General features: G+C 44.6%; 1 protein-coding gene across 1 annotated transcript in view; it reads left to right on the forward strand.

Moving 5' to 3' along the window:
• Positions 1-5,708: 5,708 nt before the first annotated feature.
• The window catches only part of dyrk4 (dual-specificity tyrosine-(Y)-phosphorylation regulated kinase 4), a gene marked incomplete at both ends in the record, with an annotated part of 32,854 nt that continues 14,715 nt past the window's right edge, over positions 5,709-23,847 (forward strand). The window contains 6 exons of the mRNA XM_083654352.1: positions 5,709-5,798; positions 14,983-15,066; positions 20,934-21,089; positions 21,481-21,631; positions 22,257-22,420; positions 23,372-23,508. Coding sequence (XP_083510478.1) covers positions 5,709-5,798; positions 14,983-15,066; positions 20,934-21,089; positions 21,481-21,631; positions 22,257-22,420; positions 23,372-23,508 — 782 coding nt within the window. The remainder of the gene's footprint in view (positions 5,799-14,982; positions 15,067-20,933; positions 21,090-21,480; positions 21,632-22,256; positions 22,421-23,371; positions 23,509-23,847) is intronic.

Genomic DNA, 23,847 nt, shown 5'->3' on the forward strand with positions numbered 1-23,847 from the left:
ATGCATCGATTTAAGATGCATCGAGATGCATCGATAATCGTAATCGAATCGAATCGTAGCCCTCTGAATCGTAATCGAATCGAATCGTGAGGCCAGTGAAGATTCACAGCTCTACATGGAATGGAACCATCGTTAATGTTATTGGTTACATACCCATCAGAATGGCTGCTGTGAAAAGGGTCTGTTCACATAACAATGATACCGTCCTAAAGGAATTTCCTCACCTTTTTTTCAAAGAGGGTATTTGAGAACCTATTTATAGCAACATATTTCCAGTTTTAGAACTTTGAAGAATATCCACTTCCAGAAATGGTAGAATCAATGGAATTAGGATACACCCCAACCCTGGTCCTATAGTTGATAGGAAAATGGATTTTATTTCAGGGAAGTGGTTTCCCCTTTAAGCCTTGTTCTGCTCAATTTACAATCCAAGGCAATGAGAACAGCTTCACTCACGTGTTGTTGTTGGTCCATTGTACAGCTGTCCCTCATCACACTGTGTATTCTATATATTTATAAGGCTAACCCGTTTCTAGCGCCAAGCACAAATTAACATGTCGTATGTATGTCAGAATGAAAAACAGCTTCCTTATTATCACCTGTGTGTGTGAGAGTGTGTGTAAGTGCGTGTGCTCGTGTCAACTTGTAAACTTGACCCATATCTCACATGGTGTGACTGAGACGCCTGCTGTGCTGCTGCCCTAAACTGCAGATGCTGCAGCTCGCCTGCCAGCGCGCTCACACTCCCCCCACGCAGCCCGCCCTGCCAAATGTCAGCAGACAACTGATACTGTCTGTTTTGGCTGGCAGCTCACCTCCTCGCCTCACTGAGCCTCGCCTGGCACCTGGCACTGGCACCTGGCACTGGCCAGGGCCCCACACACAATGCAAGGCACCAGGTTAACACATCCTCTAAAAGCAGGTAATTTGGCCCTGGTTTCACTCAGAGCTGTTGAAGATAGTAAGAGATAGTAAGAGTTGCGTCATGTCCATTCACTGCACTTGACCAGTCTTTGACCTCGCAATAGTTCCCGGAAGTAAGGTTGTGAGCAGCGCTGTAGAGTTGTTGCAGCAGAATGGATCATTTGTGATGTACTTTGAAATTCAAACGGCCCACCGTGTACTTCCTGGAAGTATCCTTGGAGCGAGCTAGAATGGAGCTCATAGCTATGTGAGTCACGTATATGATCAAGCATTTTGGATTTTCGTTGACGCGACTCTCTCTTCAAAGTCTCTTGTTTCACCCAGTCTGCTCTGGCCTAGTCTCGCTTACTGTACCAGCGCAGGAGAGAGTCTGGCTCCTCTCACTCTGGTATAGCGGGGGGAAAAATTATCTTTCCAACCATCCACCGAAATTACCAAGCAGGCCCGCTTTACTGCACAATCCACATCTTCGTCAAAACTTGCCATTTTCAGTGTGTAGGTTGAGCTTGCGGAGACGCAGGGAGCGGAAAGGGATTTCCCTTCGCTCCGACTGGAAGGGTCGTCACCAATGGCAGAGCTTAGACCCACAGCCTGCTTCCAGTGAGTCAGACGAGGGCCGTTTCTCAATAAGCGTTCTTGTGTGTTCTTGCGTTCTTGTGTCCCTGTGAAACGTCATCAGTCGCAGCCCAAGTACTGTTCCAATACAAAGTTCACATTTCGCCAAGAACGCTTAAAATTCCCGGATGTGTTCTCGACACGCCCACTTTACCGAGGATGCTCTGGTTGGTGACTTGTGTCAACTTGGCAAGGCAGATATCCCAGCATGCATTTCGGCATAAGCAGAGGCAGAACGCAGCAGAGAAGACGCCATAAGCTCCGGAAAGTTTTTTACAATTTAAAGTTTTATTTCATCACTAAATTAATTTCTGATGACGTTTGATGCCTACAAGCAGGGTAGTAGGTTTCAATAAGTGCCACTTTATGAACATTTATGGCGAAAAATGGCAAAAAGTTCCAGAGCACAATTGGCTGCATCTAAAACAGCTGAGCTTTTTATTTGTGTAGTACTGCAGGCGGCCTCTGCGCTGGTATTGCGCAATACCCTCAAGAACGCATCGTCTCAAACTGCCAACAGCGTCATGTGTGCTTGTGACCTAGCAAGTTAATTCTTCCAAGAACGACTAGCAAGAACATTCTCCCCAAGAACACAAGAACAAGAATGCATTCTTGGTATTGAGAAACGGCCCGAGGTCTGGCCTGGCGTAGTCTGTCTCGCCTCCTGCTGGGCACTCTATCCAGATCTGCCCTAAAGAAGTAGAAAACAACCCAATCACCAGAATAAAACCTTTGGCATTTTACGTATATGAAACCATGTCGAATATCAATGTAAGTTAGAAACAAAACATCAGCATAGTATGTTTCTAAAAATGTGGTAATTTACGTCTGTATTCTCAATGCAAATTTTAAACAAAATTGCAGTTAATTTGAAAACCTTCCTGCCTTTCCCATGTTCAAAGCAAATAAAACAACTTTGGTTATGTTTACTGTAGGCAAGTAAAACAACTTGGTTAAGATTAGGATTAGGATTTGGGTTATAGGCTTAAATAAGAAAAATGTTAAATCAGATTCAGATTTCAGACGGAAGCTCGTCTTTATTGTCACACGAACACTACAACACATGCATGCGGCCACAACACGCACTCATGCTGACGGTGGCCGGTGAAATCTTCTGCATTTGACCCATCCAGGCTTGTCCTTTCCTCCAGGGGGCAGGCCAGGAGCAGTGGTCGCTTTTTCTCTCCAGCGCCCGGGGACCAACTTCAGATGTTGTCGTCACTGGTCGGATGACGATCTTCTGCATGTTTTTAGTGGGGGGCTATGTACGGAGGAACCCCGTGGGGGGTACGGGGAGAACATGCAAACTCCACACAGAAAGGCCCTTTCGACGAGATAGCCCACCTGGGCAGTAGGCACTGAAGATATGGGGGGGTCACAACTCCAGCGTCCCAGGCGAGAATCGAACTCAGGACCGACTGCGCCACCGTACCCGTAATGTGACACCGTACCCGTAATGTGACTCACAGTTGAAATATAGACTTTGGAAACACTGTGATCATGAATGGGGATCGAACACGGCCCTCCGGGGTGAAAGGCAAGTGTTTACGCCCTCCATCCACCCTGACCACAACACCTCTGATCTGTATAACGTTAATATTCACGTATCTACAAATGTGATATGCAACATATTTTCCTTCAGAAATGTCCATATTCTACGTATCCGTGCAGAAAGGTACAATGCCGACATGTTGGGCTGTGGAAAAGCAATGGCCGTGGGAAGCCAACAGTGTGTTCAGATGTTCCTGTTTCAGCTTCACCGCAAACGTTTTAAACTGAAAACCCAAGACGCTTAGGAAGAAAGGAGATGCCACTCTGCTCTCACACTAAGCGTCAGACTGGCTGACGGAGTGGTAATTAAATACAGTAGCCTGGTGCTTCATGCTACAGGAATAGCAACATTTTTTTCCCTGTCACCCAAACAAGGTGATTTACAAGCTTTATTCTGGGTAGGGGCGAAGATCTTTGTCCGTTAATATACATTTTCTCGGAAGATGTTACCATTGGTGCCAAGACAGTTGAGCTCAACATTTGAAGTGAAATGCTGCTGTAGCCTCCCATTAGACTAACCTATAGACGCTTTTCAAGGAATCGGGAACATTTTGCAACCTACCTTACAGTCAGTTACAGTACAGTCAGTTATTGTAGTAGCAAACACTGCAAGAGAGTAAGCTGGGGTAAATTTAGAATGTTTTTTTTGTCAAGTTGAAACTGTCTATACTGCTGGCTTCAAGGATAATATAGAAGATACTGTACAGAGGAGCTGGCATCATCTATAGGCCCGTTCAGAGGGGTCAGTAAGTCATCTTTAGGTCCCTTCAGAGGGGTCAGTAAATCATCTTTAGGCCCCTTCAGTGGGGTCAGTAAATCGGCTCGTCCGCAACCAAACAGAAAGAGATGCTGGCAGCTATTTACAACCGCTCAATCACCCCCATAAACTACCCCATAAACAACCGCATTGGTCGTCAGCATCTTTGCCCTATAAGTTGCTGTGGAGTCTGCAGTTGCCTTGCTGCGGCGCGGAGCAGGCGGCGGGCCAGGGGGGTGCTGCGGTGCGGGGTACGATTTCACCTACGCGCTATTTGTCAGCAGTGCTGCTGTGCAGGAGCATCCCGGAGGGGTTCGTCTGTGGCAGCAGGCGAAGCAGGTGGAGAACGCGAGCAGAGAGAGAGGGGGAGGAGAGGAGTGGGGTGGGGTGGGGTGGGTTACAGATACACCGGCTTTGTCTCCAGGATACAGTGGCGAGCCAGAAGGCAGAGGGGGAGTCGCAGCAGGCGTCAGCTGCTGTGGCACCTGGGAGTCCCGTAGAAAGCCCAAGTCACGCCCACTTCCGGGTAAGGCATAGGAACCAAGGGATTTCATCCGCCATTCGTTTTTCCATAGATATATTGTAAAAGGCTTATAAAAATTGTTTTACTTGGTCAAACCAAGCGATTCAGATATAATCAGGAGAGACCATAGAGCATTTCACTCAGACCAAAACCAAACCAAAAAAATTCAACATTTTGTTTTTAAGTTTTGATCCGAGGGAAATGTTATATGGGCTCAGCTCCCCTGATTCAAAATATAGTGGAATCGCTTGGTTTGACCAAGTAAAACTATTTGTATAAGCCTTTTACGAAATGTCTATCGTAAAAAAATAATGGCGGATGAAATCCCTTGGTTCGCATGCCTAAACCGCAAGAGGGCGTAACTTTGGCTCTCTACTAGAGCTGTGCCTCCCTCCACCCCCCCATCCTCCCTCTCCCCGGCTGACTTCCTCAGCCCCGTGAAGAGCCCACCTGGGAGGAAGATAGAATCTGTATCCTCTCTCTCTCTCTCTCTCTCTCTCTCTCTCTCTCTCTCTCTCTTTCTTTCTCTCTATCTCTCTCTCTCTTTCTCTCTCTCTCTTTCTCTCTCTCTTTCTCTCTCTCTCTCTCTCCCCATCTCTCCCAGTCCGTCTCGTCTCCCATCCAGCAGCCCCAGAGGCCTCTCTGACAGGAAGTCGAGTGGCGGGCCCCTACTGCTGTGTCTCCGGCTCAGGATGGCTCCCGTGTGGAGTGGTGTCCGTACGTCAGCAGCAGAGCGCTCCCTCTAACCCATCCCAGCCATAGACGCAAAAGGCAGCCGCGTCCTCCCCTCCTCCCCTCTGTGTCTGTGTCCCCGGAGCAGAGCAAAAACGTAGTTTGGAAGAATCTGACGAGGAGGACGACGACCCCAGAGGCTCGGAGGTCCCAAACAACCTTGGACGTAACCTCGTATGAGTAAGTGATGCAAGGGACCTCCCCTCTCCAGTGCAGAGTGCGTGTAGCCTTTGGCACCGCGAGAAGTTCTTCACAGAGATACGGGATTGGTACACATCTAAAGAAGACCGTGGAATCTGACTGCAATACCAACTGAACTTCATAACAACAAGGAGGATTTTATTTTGAAAATGGCTCCAAGGAGTGACAAAATGAGCCATAGCTTTTAGAATTAAGAAGGGGGGAAAAAGAGCAGGGGATCTTGGATATTTGAAGAGAGGGGTCCAGGACTAGCTTTCAACATCTTCTCTCTCTCACGTTCTTGCCTCTGAGCACTCCTCCACTCCCAGCTGGAGGTGTTGGAGTCTGGAGGCTGTGGTGTGGAGGTGTTGTCTGGAGGCAGAGGAGCTCGTGGGTGTGGTGGTGGCAGCATGGGGAAGACATGCTATGGGGGGAGACGGAACCTCACCTGCCTGCTGTGGGTTTAGCCTCCTGCAGGGCTGCTGCTGGGGCAGGAACAGGAGGGTCCAGCCTGAGGTAGGTGGAGGGGAGATGGGGCGTCCAGCGATAAGTTGTTTCTGTTGTCCCATCCATATATACGCCCTTTCTCTCGCTTTTGTCTTTGATGTATTTTTAGACTGGCTCACTGGTAGCACAGTCCTTGTTTTGTCTTATCTGCTTCGTCAGTAATATAAACTGTGACGGTTCATTTGATTCCTTTTTGCTCGGCATGGTAATGTATACTGTACCACTGTATCTGTATAGTGTATCTGTGTTGTTTTGCTCCAGTGACTTTGCCTCACATCAGCCTTGTCACCTGGGTGACTCAGGCAAGGTGTACAGTGGCTGATTCTGGTTTAATTTACCTCTGTAACCAACTGAGGACACGAAAGTTCAGAGCTGATCAAAAGATCATGTCTGGCAATATGATGTTTTTTTTGCATTCTACCTTAATAAATCAAATGTTTCCGTGACTCCATACTACAGTATGGTATACCCCACTTTCTTGATTTGAGTCAGTGTATTCAGTCGTGCTGCAGTAAAGAGGTGGAAGTAGTAGTACAATGGTTGCTTAAAGGTTGGAGCTGGTGACTGGAAGGTCAACAGGTTGAATCCTCAGACTGGCTGGGAAATTAGGCTAGGGAATCAATGAGCCTCTGAGCAACTCACTTATGGCCAGCTGTTTTTGTGAACGTACATTGTACAGTGATGCAAAGTGCTGACGGGGAGGTAGTGGTACCACATCACTGAAAATAAGCAAAGGTGCTCATACCTTCACATGAGAAGTAAAAGCAGAAAAATAATATAAGACTGACTTAACATAATTCAGTAGCACATAATAGCATTAGCAAACGTACAGTGCTATCTTCTCCAGTCCTGTTTTGTTCCAGCTAGGATGGATGAGATGACTACCAACTGCTGCACTCCTAGTGGAAGTTATTAATCAGGACTGATTTAAAGGAGCCTCCCACCTCTGAGAGGCTGAGTGTTGTCTGTGTCTCTCTTTCTCTCTCTCTCTCCTCTCTCTCTCTCCTCTCTCTCTCTCTGCCTGGCTGAGCCCCATTCTGCTGAAGGAGCACTCTACCAGCAGGTGCTGATGAGCGCACCATGGGGCCGAGTCCAAATCCTCAAACTGTGCGTCCTTTTTTTTGCACGCTTGTTGTCACCTCCTTCATCTCTGACTGAGCTTTAAGCGATGTTAGTTTATTTTGTTGCCATGGAAACTGGTCCTTCACATGCCTATCCAAACCTGGCCTGTTGAAACCCCCGAGGTCTGCTGAGGGAAGTGACAGGGATATAGAAGAGAAGAGCGCATGAGGAACTTCACAAACAGATTGCAAAGGAGGCGCCAAATCATTTGCAAAACATTACAATATTCATGAGAAAAAAGTAATTATTATTATTGTGTATGATAATGCAGTTATCCATTGTTGAATGATACCGTTATTTAATTTGTAATACATTATTTGTTAAGCCTATTGCAGACAGCCCCTCACTTTTAGTTTCTGACTTCTGTGTGGTGCTGATGGACAGCTCCTTTTATCATTAAAATAAAAAGTGCTCTGAATCTGAGAAGACATTATTTGGCCTCTGCACTGTTTACAGGCGGATGTGGGCCACGGACATTTTTCACATTTTCAAGTGGGCCATGATGAGTTGGAAGAGGTTGGGAACCGCCGGTCTAGCTATGGACCCTTTTCACTGCAACCGCGTGAGGTGGTAAAGCAGGAAGCAACGCAGGTGTAACCAATACCGTTAATGATGTTTCCTTTCCATTAGGTGTTCCAGTGTCAGGGCCCTAGTGTTAAAGGTCCCATTCCGTGCAAAAGCTGTTTTTACTTGTAAATGCATATATACTGCTGTCATCCCTCCCTGTAATGAGTGGTCACAAGCTCAGAACTGCCACAGTTGGATTTGTCCCTATCCAGCTTCCCCCTGCAGTCTCCTCCAAGCCACACCCCCAAACGCTTCGTTTGCCCAGAGGGGAATTGGGACGTCACGAGCTTCCTCACGCATACTGCGCGGGTCTCTCTCACACAAGCTACCTGCACCATTTTGTCTATAGCCACAAAATTAACACTTCTATACGTGATCCAGCAACTGCAGAGGTGCATTCGGTAAGTCTAGGCATTTTGAGATGTCCTCTTTAGCGTAGTAACCGTTAAGTTAACGATAACTCGCAACCTAGCGTGCTGGTCCACAGACGCTAATCTGATTGGCCGCTGGGAGCCTGGGGCGGGCTCTCCCTCAGCGGCCAATGGGAACTGTTAGTTCTGAATATATTATAGAAACAGGCCATTCTTGGGAAGCGACGAGATGAGGAAGTGAGAACTCCGTCACAACAAACGGGGTTGCTATATTTTCGACAAATTAATCCAGAATCATGTTTTATGGACCAGAGACACACGTTTTTAAGATGTTACAGCTGCACGAATTGGGACCTTTAATGTTATTGGTTACACCTGCTTTACTTCCTGCTTTACCCCTTCAAAACGGTTGTGTGAAATGGGCCTATTCTACAGCCTAACCGGCACCCCTCAGCCTTAGTTAGCCCTGATTGCCGTGACCTGGGTCCAAATGTGGCCTATAGGTCACAGCATCCAGGGTCACCTTCAATGCACACGAGGAAAAAACTCCCAAGAAAACCTTAGTAGGAAAAGAAAATTGAGAAAAGTTGAAGCAAACATAGAGAACCCCTCCCGAGGCTAAAGCGTGCAACAGATGCCTCGTCCCCTCTCAAGCTCTTTGCTGATTACTGAAGGAGCATCTCTCTGCATAACAGCTGTCATCTAATGAGATTCATCTCTCACTCCTCGTAATAAGGAGTGATCGGGTGTGTCCCCCCCGCTGCCGTGTTGATGAGCGGCGGCAAAACAAACGTCTTCTCCTTACACTTGCATCATTGGCAACTGGGTGTTAACAGGAGGCTGGTTCCTGTTACCGTGGAGGATGAGGTGTGACTTCATGATGCCATCATCGTGCGTCTTACTTATTCATTATGCTGCGAAACATTAAGCTTGTGCGCTTTTATTTTGAAAGTGTGTGCGTGCGTGTGTGTGTGTGTGTGTGTGTGCGTGTGCTGCACAAGCACACATTCACCAGTCCCCAGAATAAAATGTTGACATAGGTTTCTGCAATCCAAGTTGTTGTCCGTCATAACGGCCAGTTGGTGTTCCTAAATATTGCGTATTTTCCAATACCGAGCCCTTGTAAACATGCCAGAGCCTATAATTTCTGTCTTTTCCTTTGAAAATGACCGTTGTTCTTCTGCTTCCCAGCAGGGAAACAGCTCCAGCTCTGCTGTGTCTATGGGTGGAAAGAAACTCGTTACACATCCGGAAGAACAGAAAATACAGGCCCTGGCATGTTTACAATGTCTCGGTATTGGAAACTACGCAATAGTTTCCGATTGACACCGATTGACAACAACCTTGTCTGTGATTGCTAGGTGTATGAAGATGCAGGGTCATTTTTAGTGGAGGCTGCAACGCATTGGGGTGCTACTTTGAGACTCCGAATGAAGAATGAAGGCTCTTGCATCGAGGCTAGTAAAATTCTAATGTTGTATTCTGGGTTGGCTTGTGATAACCCATGCTGAATAATAATCACAATCATCACCATATTTGCATTTCTACAAGTCCTGTATATTTTGACATGGGCAGCTTCGCTCACTGTCTGTTTCAGTGTGTTTTCTCATAGTCCCCCACAGCAGTGATTCGCAAAATGGACTTCAGGGGCCTCTGGGGTCTCTGATGATTCACTCTGATGATTCACTCTCCCCTTTGTCACCTTCTCATTTACAGTAAGCAAAATACATTTATATGGAATCATATAACTACTATACTAGGACTACTATTTTTCTCAGGACAAGTTTGATCAAACTGTGTTGAGGTGATCTGATCTCATGCCTATATCTTGCCCTATAAGCTATTCTAGACATAGTGTAAAGAAATGTACTAAAACATACAGTAGGTCTATTTGAATTATGCGAAAGATATTTGAATGATTTTGTAGATGACAAGGACTTTATTTTTGCAAGCTCCGCAGTGGGAGAAAAAAACAAGCCATTGCCTTGCAAAAACAAACATTCTTTGTAACTTGTTGAGTTTAAAAAATATGTTTTGTAATAAATCTGCAAATGAGATCATTTCAGTTGTTTTCAATGCAAATCAGCTTGTTTCAAGAATTTCCCTGAATGAAATGTGACTATCTTCTATGATCTTGGTCTCACAGTTTCCAGACTATCCTACTGTGGAATTTCCCCCCATCCCATCCAATGAATGTACGATTTTAGAACATTTACTTCGAGATTAAAACAAAGTTTGCATTGGGAGTTTTTATGATTTATGACTTGCTGAGAATGACTGACATGTTTTACAGGGGGTCGTAGATGTTTGCAAGACCCCGCTGCACTAACATGCGCGCTCATGCATGCAGCGTGGCCACGACGTTGCGCATCGGTGCAGCATCCCCTCTCTCACAGCGTCGGTGTTGCAGAGCGCAGCGCGCATCAGTCGCACAGCTCGATCGCCTCGCCTCGCCCCGCTGTATGGAGGTGGACGACCGGGAACCAAAAGGACAAAAACAAATCTATATCGGGGCCAGCCGCAGCTGTCAGCGCGGAAACCTGAACAGGTGGTTTCCTGACAGAGTCTTATCCACACGCGTCAAGGCGCACAGACCCTGGACAGCTTGCCTCGCTCGTTAATCTCCGCGCTGACGACAGAGAGCCTGGCATAAAACTATGAGTATGGCGGGTTTGGGCTGCAGGATCTGACAGCGCAGCCGGGTTTTATTGACTTGCGTCTATACTGTGCGTCTAGTGCGTCTTGGATCCGGGTCCTGGTTTTGAGGCTGGGTTGACAAGAGTCGTTGGATACAATGATGCGTCTTACCTTCACCTGGATGTTATAATCTCTCCTCTGTGCTTGGACTGTACAACGGGAAGTCACTGTGTTTATAAAGACTGACATTAATACGCAGCAGCATGTTTCCAGAAATAAACAAGGTGAGGCACGTTCGCTGGTGGTTGGTTGCTTACAATGCGTTCCCAACGGGCATTTCTGTAATATTCCTATCTGGGACATGGTGTGTATGTGGTAGGCTACTAAAATGTGAATTCATAGTGAATTATTGTACCGGTATATTCTTATATTATTGTAATGATAGAGTGAGTCCGTAGCCTACTCAATATTGACTTAGTTACGTTATTTATTTATTTATTTATTTGTTTGTTTGTTTATTTTTATTTCATTTTTAATCTCTCATGGTAACATTACTCTGTATTCCTATAGCTATTCAGTATTTGATAATATCCTAAAATGTAGTTCTTTTTTGCATAATGGGGGATAATTTCGTTCAATTCATTTTAACCAGAGTTTCCAATAAGCAACGCATTGTTTTTGAAAAGAAAAGAAAAAACCCTGCAGGTTAATGAAAGCCTTTCAAAATAGTGTGAATTTGATTTACTCAATTGAATTTCTCACATACTGTACTCTGCTCATATTTCTTGAACCCTGACGATAGGAATGCATTCTCACTTTCTCCTCCACAAGTTATCCACTTCACCGCCCAAGTCAAGAGTCCAGCGCCTTCCCCTGACTGCATGCCTATGATGAAAAATATGATCCATTTCTATTTCAGTCCTTATAGCCTATTTATTTCACTGTTTAGTGTTGACACATTCTGTACATCTATATGTGTTCTGGTGTATTTTTCACACCTTAAATGGACACCGATATAAATTTAACCGCCTCTCTGTTTTTGGATCTTTAGAGAATCTCATCTTTTTACTGTATTTATTGGTATTTTATAGCAATAGAAAGAAATACAGGAATTTATGCTTTCACTAACGGTAATGATTTCTGCTGTGACTGGTAGAGTTCAAGCATGATGGCAGAGATGGGAAAAGTACACACATTATTTACTTAAGTAGTATTCCAGTTACTTGAGTAAACTGGTAAAAGTAGAAATATCCTGATTCAACTTGTTTACTCAAGTAAAAGTAAAAAAAAAAAAAAAAGCTCAGCTCTGAAATGGAATAAAGTATAAAAGTCAAAAATATTTCCACCATTTTTGTGCAAAGGTAACTGAACCTCACGTCATATAATAATTCAGAGACAAAATATCCCCTCCAAACATGTTTTAAGATGTATAAGGAATTAAGGACTATACTTTGATTCATAATTTATGTGATATGCTTTTCCAGAAACGGTGCACGTAATGCGTGAAAGCTGGGAGAGCGTGAGATGAGAGACAGACAAACGTTATATCGTTTTTGTCTGTTGTGCATTAAAACTAAAGTAACTAGCCTGTTTTGAAAATGTAAGGAGTAGAAAGTACAGATACTTGTGTTAGAGTGTAAAATGTAAACGTTGTCAGAAACATAAATACTCAGTTACAGGCCTATGTAACAGATACCCGAAATACAGTTACAAAGTATTCATAGTTATTTCCCATCTCTGCATGTGGTCATATTTGATGCTAACAGTGTGGTGATCAATTCTGCTGGTCAAAGAAAATGAATGGGCAAAATGATGATCTACTGCAAATGATTGTGGGTCAGTTTAACAGTTTGTTGACTTTGACCCTTCAGGTACCCTCTTGATGTTACTGCTCTGTTGACACTCTAACCAACTGACCTGAAAGACTGTAAGAGCCAAAGCTGCTCTCACACACCTGTGGGATGATGCTAATCCCCCCAGTGACACACACACACACACACACACACACACACACACACAGAGTGAGTGACTGGGTGAGAGAGATCACGTTGCCATTGAGTTCTGTTACGCTTCTAAGTCTATAGGGGGTTTTCCCTGTATAGGGGACTTATTTCTGTGTTTGACGCGTGATCCTTCGCTGCCTCGTGCGAAGCGGCCGGGCGCTTAGGAGTGAGACACATTCATCACAGTGAATACAAGGTCAACTCAACAGACGCCCTAAGCTTTCCATGACACCTGCAGGCGTATAAAGGGGAAACTGAGCCCCTCCCATTCTTCTTTCAATCAAGCAATCTCTGTCTGTGTTTGTCCATTTTGCTCTGGTCTTTATTGATGTTACTGTGTTTCCATTGGCTCAGCGCTCATTCATAGGCAGGCTTACATGATCAGGCCTGTGCAGGTGATGTTGGCGCCACCCTGCCACAGTGACCCACATTGTCAGTCAAGAGTGACTCTCGCGACCCCCCCCCCCCATCCCGCCCCATAGATTGGTACACACATTATTACTAGGGCTGCAACTAACGATTCTTTTCATTATCGATTGATCTGTCGATTATTTCCTCGATTAATCGATTGAGTTGTTTGGTCTATAATGTACAGTAAAATGGTGGAAAATGTCGATCAGTGTTTCCCAAAGCCCAAGATGACGACGTCCTCCAATGTCTTGTTTTGTCCACAACCCAAAGATATTCAGTTTACTGTCATAGATGAGTAAAGAAACCAGAAAATATTCACATTTAAGAAGCTGGAATCAGAGAATTTTGATTCCCCCCCCCCCCCTGAAAAATGTGATTAATCGATTATCAAAAGTTGTCGAATTGATCTATATATTACAATCTATATATTACTGTACAAGTATCGCATCCCATGTTGGCTACGTTGTGGTTTCATTCGTATGATTGAAGAATGACATTGGTTTTGATGCGACGAGCAAAGCCAGCACGTTTGCAGAATATGACCCCCCCGCCCCCCCTGAGTGAGGTCCTCCATGTGTTCAGAAGTCATGACAGCTCAGGTTCTCAGTTCTCACCCTGCCTTATGGAGCTGGCTCAAAGCCAAGGTCAATCCCATTCCTCGTCAGCTGTGCGACCCATTTAGAGGATGTTGCCATGCTCTCCTCGCAGCTTTGCCCACCAGCTGTAAAGCTTAAGATCATGATGGAGATCGGTCATTCTTAGCCAGCACCTGTGCCCCCCCCCCCCCCCCCCCCCCCCTCCCTCCCTCCAGGCAGGCTGAGAGAGTTTAGCCCGTGTCTCCATACGGTCGGTTGCTAAGCTTTATTCCACCCATATGGCGTCCCTCCCCACAGAGTGCAGGCACGTGTCAGCTGGCTTTGACGTATGTGAGAGGCCCCCCCGGAATTAACGTAGGTGTCCAACTTCGCTGTTGCTTTTCACAACATTTATTACCCCCCTCTTAACGCATTCAGGCCAGCGCCTCTGCAAAGTGTGAAGCACGTGTACGCCCACCAACAGACACATGGCCACACACATGTGCACCCACACCTGCACACAGCAGCAGCAGATATAAACACAGCACCAGATACACACACAGCAGCAGCAGCAGATACACACAGCAGCAGCAGAGATACACACACAGCAGCAGATACACACACAGCAGCAGCAGATACACACAGCAGCAGCAGAGATACACACACAGCAGCAGATACACACACAGCAGCAGCAGATACACACAGCAGCAGCAGAGATACACACAGCAGCAGATACACACACAGCAGCAGCATATATACACACACAGCAGCAGATACACACACAGCAGCAGCAGATACACACACAGCAGCAGATACACACAGCAGCAGATACACACACAGCAGCAGCAGATACACACAGCAGCAGCAGATACACACACAGCAGCAGATACACACAGCAGCAGCAGATACACACAGCAGCAGATACACAGAGATACACACAGCAGCAGATACACACACAGCAGCAGCAGATACACACAGCAGCAGCAGATACACACAGCAGCAGCAGCAGATACACACACAGCAGCAGCAGATACACACAGCAGCAGCAGCAGATACACACAGCAGCAGCAGATACACACACAGCAGCAGATACACACAGAGATACACACAGCATATTGAATACTGAGAGAGGTGTTGTAGCTGGATGTTTGCAGAAGTGATCTATTTTAAGATCTTAATGCATTATGTTTGTGAGTCTGGCTGCAGTCCTGCTCTGCTGCCCACAGGGTGTAGTTCTGATAAGAGCCACTGGGTGCTGTGGTGCTGGACACTCCTGCCAGCATTGCCTTTATTCACTCCCAAGACTTCAATGTTTGTCTTTTTTGTGTCGTTAGAAAAGACCCTAAATATAGTGTTGTTTTGCATCGTGCCCAATAAAACTGATGACGTCAGAGGACTATGCTTAGTATTACCCTGTGCATCTCTTCACAGCATGCTGATGCAGGTATGATGTTTCAGTGAATAATGGGGTCAATAATCGCCTTCTTTTTTTCCATTCCTCCCGCAGACGTCCCGCCCGGAGGCCTTCCCTCATCCTCACAGACTCCAAAGCGAAGGCAACCGTCTCGTAAACAACCGGTCCTACTCACAGGTCAGCCCCGCCCCCTTTGTGGGATACTGGGATAACACCAGCCTGCAACTTAAAGCGAATGTGGGCCAGGGGTGTAAAGTGTGGGGGCCAGTGTGTGTGTGTGTGTGTGTGTGGGGGGGGGGGGGGGGGGGGGGCGGGGGGGACCCGTTTTCGAACTCTGCCTTTATTTCAATGTCAACTACTACACACCTGTAAGGTGTCATGGCTGCATCTGGCCTGCTTTCGATGCTATCATCACATTTGCAAAATCTGTCCACAGAAAAAGACGGACATATACACACCTGGCAAAGTACATAAAATGGCTTCTGTGGTCGTTCCTGCTGCAATAGTACCTCCAGGACCACATTTTGACATGATGACACGCACACACATGCACACACACACACAATTCACACACATGCACGCGCACGCACACACACGTGTGTCACACACACACACACACACATGCACGCACACACACACACAGACTCACAAGGTGAAAACAATACCAGCCATCGCTGTCGTGGCTGGTAAAAAGAAGAAAAAAGATAAGATACCTCAAGCTCTCTTTGTGTTTCCTTCACATTTCCATGTTTTCAGCAACATGGATTATTATGAACCGTCCCTATAGACGATCCTGTTGTTTTGATGATTCAACTGTTGTCTAACTAACGCTCCTCAAGGCCAACAGCAGCCCTCCTCTGGAGAGATAATACTGAAAAGAACTGTCTCATTAAATCATGCCAAGGGTAATAAAAACGCTTTTAACTTGACAACATAAACAGTCTAAATTGCCCCTAGCTTACTTCCTGTTGCAGTGTTTGCTAATACAACAGCTGACAGGAAGCGAGGTCTCAAACTGTTCCCTAGCAACACAATTCCGTGGAAAACCGTCTCTAGCAGTTAGCAGTTGCCACTGATCAGTTTCCAGCAGAGTTCAGAGTACAGCACACCTTACTGTACATGTTTGTAGGTTATGTAGTGCAACAACACACCTTACTGTACATGTTTGTAGGTTATGTAGTGCAACAACACACCTTACTGTACATGTTTGTAGGTTATGTAGTGCAACAACACACCTTATTGTACATGTTTGTAGGTTATGTAGTGCAACAACACACCTTACTGTACATGTTTGTAGGTTTATGTGGTGAAACAACACACCTTACTGTACATGTTTGTAGGTTATGTAGTGCAACAACACACCTTACTGTACATGTTTGTAGGTTTATCTGGTGCAACAACACACCTTACTGTACATGTTTGTAGGTTATGTAGTGCAACAACACACCTTACTGTACATGTTTGTAGGTTATATAGTGCAACAACACACCTTACTGTACATGTTTGTAGGTTATGTAGTGCAACAACACACCTTACTGTACATGTTTGTAGGTTTATGTGGTGAAACAACACACCTTACTGTACATGTTTGTAGGTTATGTAGTGCAACAACACACCTTACTGTACATGTTTGTAGGTTTATCTGGTGCAACAACACACCTTACTGTACATGTTTGTAGGTTATGTAGTGCAACAACACACCTTACTGTACATGTTTGTAGGTTATATAGTGCAACAACACACCTTACTGTACATGTTTGTAGGTTTATCTGGTGCAACAACACACCTTATTGTACATGTTTGTAGGTTATGTAGTGCAACAACACACCTTACTGTACATGTTTGTAGGTTATGTAGTGCAACAACACACCTTACTGTACATGTTTTTAGGTTATGTGGTGCAACAACACACCTTATTGTACATGTTTGTAGGTTATGTAGTGCAACAACACACCTTACTGTACATGTTTGTAGGTTATGTGGTGCAACAACACACCTTACTGTACATGTTTGTAGGTTATGTGGTGCAACAACACACCTTATTGTACATGTTTGTAGGTTATGTAGTGCAACAACACACCTTACTGTACATGTTTTTAGGTTATGTGGTGCAACAACACACCTTACTGTACATGTTTGTAGGTTATGTGGTGCAACAACACACCTTATTGTACATGTTTGTAGGTTATGTGGTGCAACAACACATCTTACTGTACATGCTTGTAGGTTATATAGTGCAACAACACACCTTACTGTACATGTTTGTAGGTTATATAGTGCAACAACACACCTTACTGTACATGTTTGTAGGTTATGTGTTGCAACAACACACCTTATTGTACATGTTTGTAGGTTATGTGGTGCAACAACACATCTTACTGTACATGCTTGTAGGTTATGTAGTGCAACAACACACCTTACTGTACATGTTTGTAGGTTATGTGGTGCAACAACACACCTTATTGTACATGTTTGTAGGTTATGTGGTGCAACAACACATCTTACTGTACATGCTTGTAGGTTATGTAGTGCAACAACACACCTTAAGGTACATGTTTGTAGGTTATGTAGTGCAACAACACACCTTATTGTACATGTTTGTAGGTTATGTGGTGCAACAACACACCTTACTGTACATGTTTGTAGGTTATGTAGTGCAACAACACACCTTACTGTACATGTTTGTAGGTGTATGTGGTGCAACAACACACCTTACTGTACATGTTTGTAGGTTATGTAGTGCAACAACACACCTTACTGTACATGTTTGTAGGTTATGTAGTGCAACAACACACCTTACTGTACATGTTTGTAGGTTATGTAGTGCAACAACACACCTTACTGTACATGTTTGTAGGTTATGTAGTGCAACAACACACCTTACTGTACATGTTTGTAGGTTATGTGGTGCAACAACACACCTTACTGTACATGTTTGTAGGTTATCTAGTGCAACAACACACCTTATTGTACATGTTTGTAGGTTATGTAGTGCAACAACACACCTTATTGTACATGTTTGTAGGTTATGTAGTGCAACAACACACCTTACTGTACATGTTTGTAGGTTATCTAGTGCAACAACACACCTTATTGTACATGTTTGTAGGTTATGTAGTGCAACAACACACCTTATTGTACATGTTTGTAGGTTATGTAGTGCAACAACACACCTTACTGTACATGTTTGTAGGTTATGTAGTGCAACACACCTTATTGTACATGTTTGTAGGTTATGTAGTGCAACAACACACCTTACTGTACATGTTTGTAGGTTATGTGGTGCAACAACACACCTTACTGTACATGTTTGTAGGTTATGTAGTGCAACGACACACCTTACTGTACATGTTTGTAGGTTATGTGGTGCAACGACACACCTTACTGTACATGTTTGTAGGTTATGTAGTGCAACAACACACCTTACTGTACATGTTTGTAGGTTATGTGGTGCAACAACACACCTTACTGTACATGTTTGTAGGTTATATAGTGAAACAACACACCTTACTGTACATGTTTGTAGGTTATATAGTGCAACAACACACCTTACTGTACATGTTTGTAGGTTATGTGGTGCAACAACACACCTTATTGTACATGTTTGTAGGTTATGTGGTGCAACAACACATCTTACTGTACATGCTTGTAGGTTATGTAGTGCAACAACACACCTTACTGTACATGTTTGTAGGTTATGTAGTGCAACAACACACCTTATTGTACATGTTTGTAGGTTATGTGGTGCAACAACACACCTTACTGTACATGTTTGTAGGTTATGTAGTGCAACAACACACCTTACTGTACATGTTTGTAGGTTTATGTGGTGCAACAACACACCTTACTGTACATGTTTGTAGGTTATGTAGTGCAACAACACACCTTACTGTACATGTTTGTAGGTTATGTAGTGCAACAACACACCTTACTGTACATGTTTGTAGGTTATGTAGTGCAACAACACACCTTACTGTACATGTTTGTAGGTTATGTAGTGCAACAACACACCTTACTGTACATGTTTGTAGGTTATGTAGTGCAACAACACACCTTACTGTACATGTTTGTAGGTTATGTAGTGCAACAACACACCTTACTGTACATGTTTGTAGGTTATGTAGTGCAACAACACACCTTACTGTACATGTTTGTAGGTTATGTAGTGCAACAACACACCTTACTGTACATGTTTGTAGGTTATGTAGTGCAACAACACACCTTACTGTACATGTTTGTAGGTTATGTAGTGCAACAACACACCTTACTGTACATACATGAGATGACTGTGACATGGGCACCTTGCTGAGGCAGCATGCCCCCCAGTTGTGTACAGGCACGTTACTGTGTTTACTTCCCTTGCCTGTTGTGGCAGGTGCTGAGACTATATTTAGCCCTATCTCTATGCGTCATAACCAAGTTGGCAGATCCTGCAGCAGCTCTTACACGTGAGAGGAGATATCAGATCTATCTATAGACTGGAAAGTCTTTTTTCCCCACTGGAATGCTTTTATGTGCAATTCAGTACACATGTGAGAGAATTCATTATAGGGCTGATATACACCAGATCAGCAATACGTCATTTTGTAGGCGGCTGCTGGCGGCACATGTCCCCGCCCCCTTTTAGCGGGGAAACAGAAGCCTCTCCCCGTTGACTTCAATGTAAAATAGCACTACCCCAAAAAAATGATAGAAAAATAACAGAATCAATCTCGTTTATTAATGACCCCAAAACACCGTGACATGACAATATATTACAAATCGGCCAGCCACACAATGCACAAGATACATGGGAAATATTACTTTGACCCATCTAAAATCATGTAACTCATGACCCGTCTGTGACCTAGTTCCGGTGTCCGCCTGTTGCTAATTTAGTCTTCTGACATTAAATGCTGTTGTAGTGGAGCCCAGCGTCGTAGGCTATTTGGCTCGGCCCGGGGCTGTAATGTAAATGAGATGAGTGATTTTAGATGGGTCAAAGTCATATTTCCGGTGTATCTTTCCCATTCTATGGCCAGACGAGTTGTAATATATTGTCATGTCATGGTGTTTTGGGGTCATTAATAAACGAGATTGATTCTGTTATTTTTCACACACAAAATTGGGTAGTGCTATTTTACATTGAAGTCAACAGGGAGAGTCTTGTGTTTTCCTCCTAAAAGGGGCGGGGCCTAATTGCCAATCTGATGTATGGCTGATATACAGTAGTACATTGCTGAACCTCCGTCATTCACTAGTGTTGGCATTTTCTACTCAAATCCCTTTAATTGAAATTTAATTGGAATTCATGACTGTCCAACAACTGAAAAATAGATGCTAACGCTATTCTAAACTGTCCCTCCTGACACAGAAACACCCCCATGAGAATATGCCATTATTAACCAGAGAAGCTGGCACTGGACAGAGGTCTAATTCTGCCCGTCGTTACCCAGGCGGTGCCTTGCGAGGCTCGGACACGTGTAATCGTGCTCGCAGAGCAAGCAGGATGGCAGCCAGAGAAAAGCAGGCCGCTGCTCTTCATCTCCCCCACCAGAGGCAGCGGTGACAGACTCTGTCACGTCCTTTTGTCGCCATTTCACTCTCACCCTGATCAGTAATTCCAGCCGCTACCCCCAGGGGGTCCTGGTCACCCGAGCCTGCGCTATCTAAATGAACGTGAAGGCATGCAGGCAGCAACACATAGCAAAGCTAACGAGGTTCACCCCACGAATGCTTCTAATCAAATGAAAGGGCACTGCCACAGCCACAAGCATGTAGCTGCAGTGCAAAAACAATGCAATGGGTTAAGATTTAACATTAGCCAACCACTCTCTCACCAACCTTTTATTGTCTGCAATAGACCCTTTTCACTGGGGCCATTTTGTGTCGAAAAAAGGCAGGGTAAACACAGGTGCAAGCAAAACAGTAATGAGGGTTTCCAACTTCCAATCATGGAAGTTGGAAACCCTATTATTGTTTATCTTTTTCATGTAACATAATAAAGTTTGTCATGTGTAATCTGTCATCTGCAATAAAAGCAAAACAATCTCTCCGCTTTACAGAAGTTTGGCCCTGGTGTTGGGACGTTGCCTCAGCTGGAGCCACCGGTCCAGGTCCAGGTGGTGGTCAGCAATGCCAAAAACCAACACCAGCAATCAGACAACATCCTGCCCCAAATCGCCAATAAGGGGGTCCAAAACAACTACCAGACACACCAGGTGAGGCTCTCAATAGGTAGGGTATTACTGCCCTAAATTGCTTGGATGACAGCCAGAGTGCATCAAATCATGAGAATATGGTATGGAGTATGGAATATGGAGCTAATAAATCACCACAGATGACCTGCATAGTCGTTTGAGGCATATGTCACATATCAGATGTAGATAAGCAGAATTAGGGTGTTTCACCATGATACAATTACAGGGGTCATATTAGTTAGATAAATGCAATTAGCATGGCATCCATAGACTGCCTGGTTAAATCCTGCACCAAGGATTCTGATGTCCAGACATTTCAGTAAATCTAACTTAAGCACAACATACTAACAACAGAGACAATGAAATGTGAGTTGTGACTTCCTGTGTGTGTGTGTGTGTGTCTCCTGGACAGGAGGAGAGGCCAAAACCCACCCAGCCGTTCAGCATGCGCTTTGGGGCAGCGATGGACAAAGTGTCGGACTCCCGCAACACCAAGACTCTCGGCGACAAGCTGGAGAAAGACAAGACTTATGAAGGGCAATGGCTGCCCATGTCCCCCATGGGTATGCTAATAGAATACAATAAAATAGCATTAGAGTTTGTTTTTTTCCCCTCAGATTTTTCGACCATTTTCTCCCCAATTGTACTTGGCCAATTTCCCCCTGCTGTCCAAGTCCAAGTCAAGTCTCAAGTCTCTTATGGATGAGCGTTCTATGTATCTGCTACATGCCATCCAGTCTACATGCCTTTCAGTCTGCTTAGAACACTGCATAGCTAAAACTAATCATTCAAACATGTACTCTATTATCCTCACTTCTTTGTCTATCAGCATACAGTGTCAGCATTGATTAGTTGACTTGAATTTAATGTGCCAAAAAAAAAAAAATCACAAGTCCCCAATCTCGACTCCAAGTCGAGTCTCAAGTCTTTTGAGGACAGGTCTTAAGTCACTGTGTGCGACTTAAGTGTGATTCAAATCCAAGTCACAAGTCCAAGTCGCCATCTCCGCCGTGACACAAGCATGATTCACATGTGACCGAGTAATAATAATCTTCTTAATGTATCGACGAAATGAAAATAGCATGTTTGGCATTTTCATAATGCCGGTTAGTTAAACGTTCACCATCATGAGGGCAGAGCTGCGATCGATACGATGGCGACTCATCATCCTCTCCTCCTCCTCCTCAGACGCGCTGAAGAACTTCCAGGAGCGTCTGACGGAGTTTGAGCAGGAGGAGATCATGGACTACGCGGAGGTCTGGTTCATGGGCCAGGGCGCGCAAAAGATCGAGGCTTCCCACGGCGCGCCGCAGAACTCTGGGTTCGACGACGAGCACGGAAGCTACATCAGGGTATACTGGCATTTCACTCTTTTATTTATGTTGAGAATTATGCAAAAGAACATCACGTGGAAAGATGCAGATTAAGAGACTTGATTGTGAGAGAGAGAGAGAGAGAGGGAGCTCTCGGCTCGCTCTCTCCACACACACACACACACACACACACACACACACACACAGGCCTTTAAGCTGAACTATACATGACCATACCTTAATCCTGCAATTAAGCACGTGAGCCTGCCAGTCTGTCGGCCTGCCAACTTTGTTGACTACAGTATAGAATAAACTGGACTGAGGTCACCAGTCACCGTGACACGGGCTTAGCGGCCTTGTGAAAATAAGCCGTGTGGCGTCGACTGAAAGGCAGTTACATCCGAGTCAATACTCTATGGAGAAGCTGTCTCAGGCTGAGTGATGCTCATTGTTTAGCCCCTTATTGTCTCCATCAAGGCTCCTCTCTCGGTCACAGGCTTTGGACTGATAGTCAAAACAAAGTCACAGCGCTGCCAGGTAGCTGCCATGTGCACAGCAGAGTGGTGCAACGAAGCATACGGCCTGCAGAGGACAGTGCTGTGGCTGAATAAATAACATGTAACGTGATGTTATCAGACCTAATCCATAATTATTAACGATGCTTATTATCCGTGGTGGATTTTCAGTCACTTTAAAGTTATATATAATCAACGATGAAAAGCGCGTTGATTTCATTGTTTCGATTTGTTCACATTGTATCAGCACAGGCGAGGCTGGTATCGAACCGGGGATCTGTCATTTACAAGTTAACCATCAGACCAAAGGGACAATCCCGTTGGCCAAGGACCAACGTGCCGCTTTTATACATCGAGATCCAGGGTCGCTACAATATGAATTAATTATGATATCGTTGATGGATGTTGTTTGATGAAACCATATAAAATATGAAGTCGGCTTAAACATCCATAATGCTCTGCCTCTTGTCTCCAGGTGCTGCATGACCACATTGGCTACAGGTTCGAGGTGCTCGAAGTCATTGGCAAAGGCTCCTTTGGTCAAGTCCTGAAATGCCTCGACCACAAGACCAATGAAATGGTAGCCATTAAGATGATACGCAATAAGAAGAGGTAAGGGTTCAGTGTGACTTATTATGTTGTCTTTGATTAAGTCTGTCCTGGGGGGACTTCTTAATTAGTGTTAATTAATGTGTGGAATGAGTTCTCTGTCATGTTCAAAGAATCATAGACCAGAGATGGAAAAAGTACACACATTCTTTACTTAAATAGTAGTACAGTTACTTGTTTAAAAAAAGAAGTACTGATTCAACTTGTTTACTCAGGTAGAAGTAAAAAAGTACAGGCTCTGAAATGTAATAAAATATAAATGTGAACGGTATTTCTACCAGCTGTTTCTGTGCAAAGCTACCTGAAACTCGTGTCATGTTAATATAATTAAATTCAACTTAA

Source organism: Poromitra crassiceps (assembly GCF_964638095.1).
Source record: "Poromitra crassiceps genome assembly, chromosome: 18".
NCBI lineage: Eukaryota > Metazoa > Chordata > Actinopteri > Beryciformes > Melamphaidae > Poromitra > Poromitra crassiceps.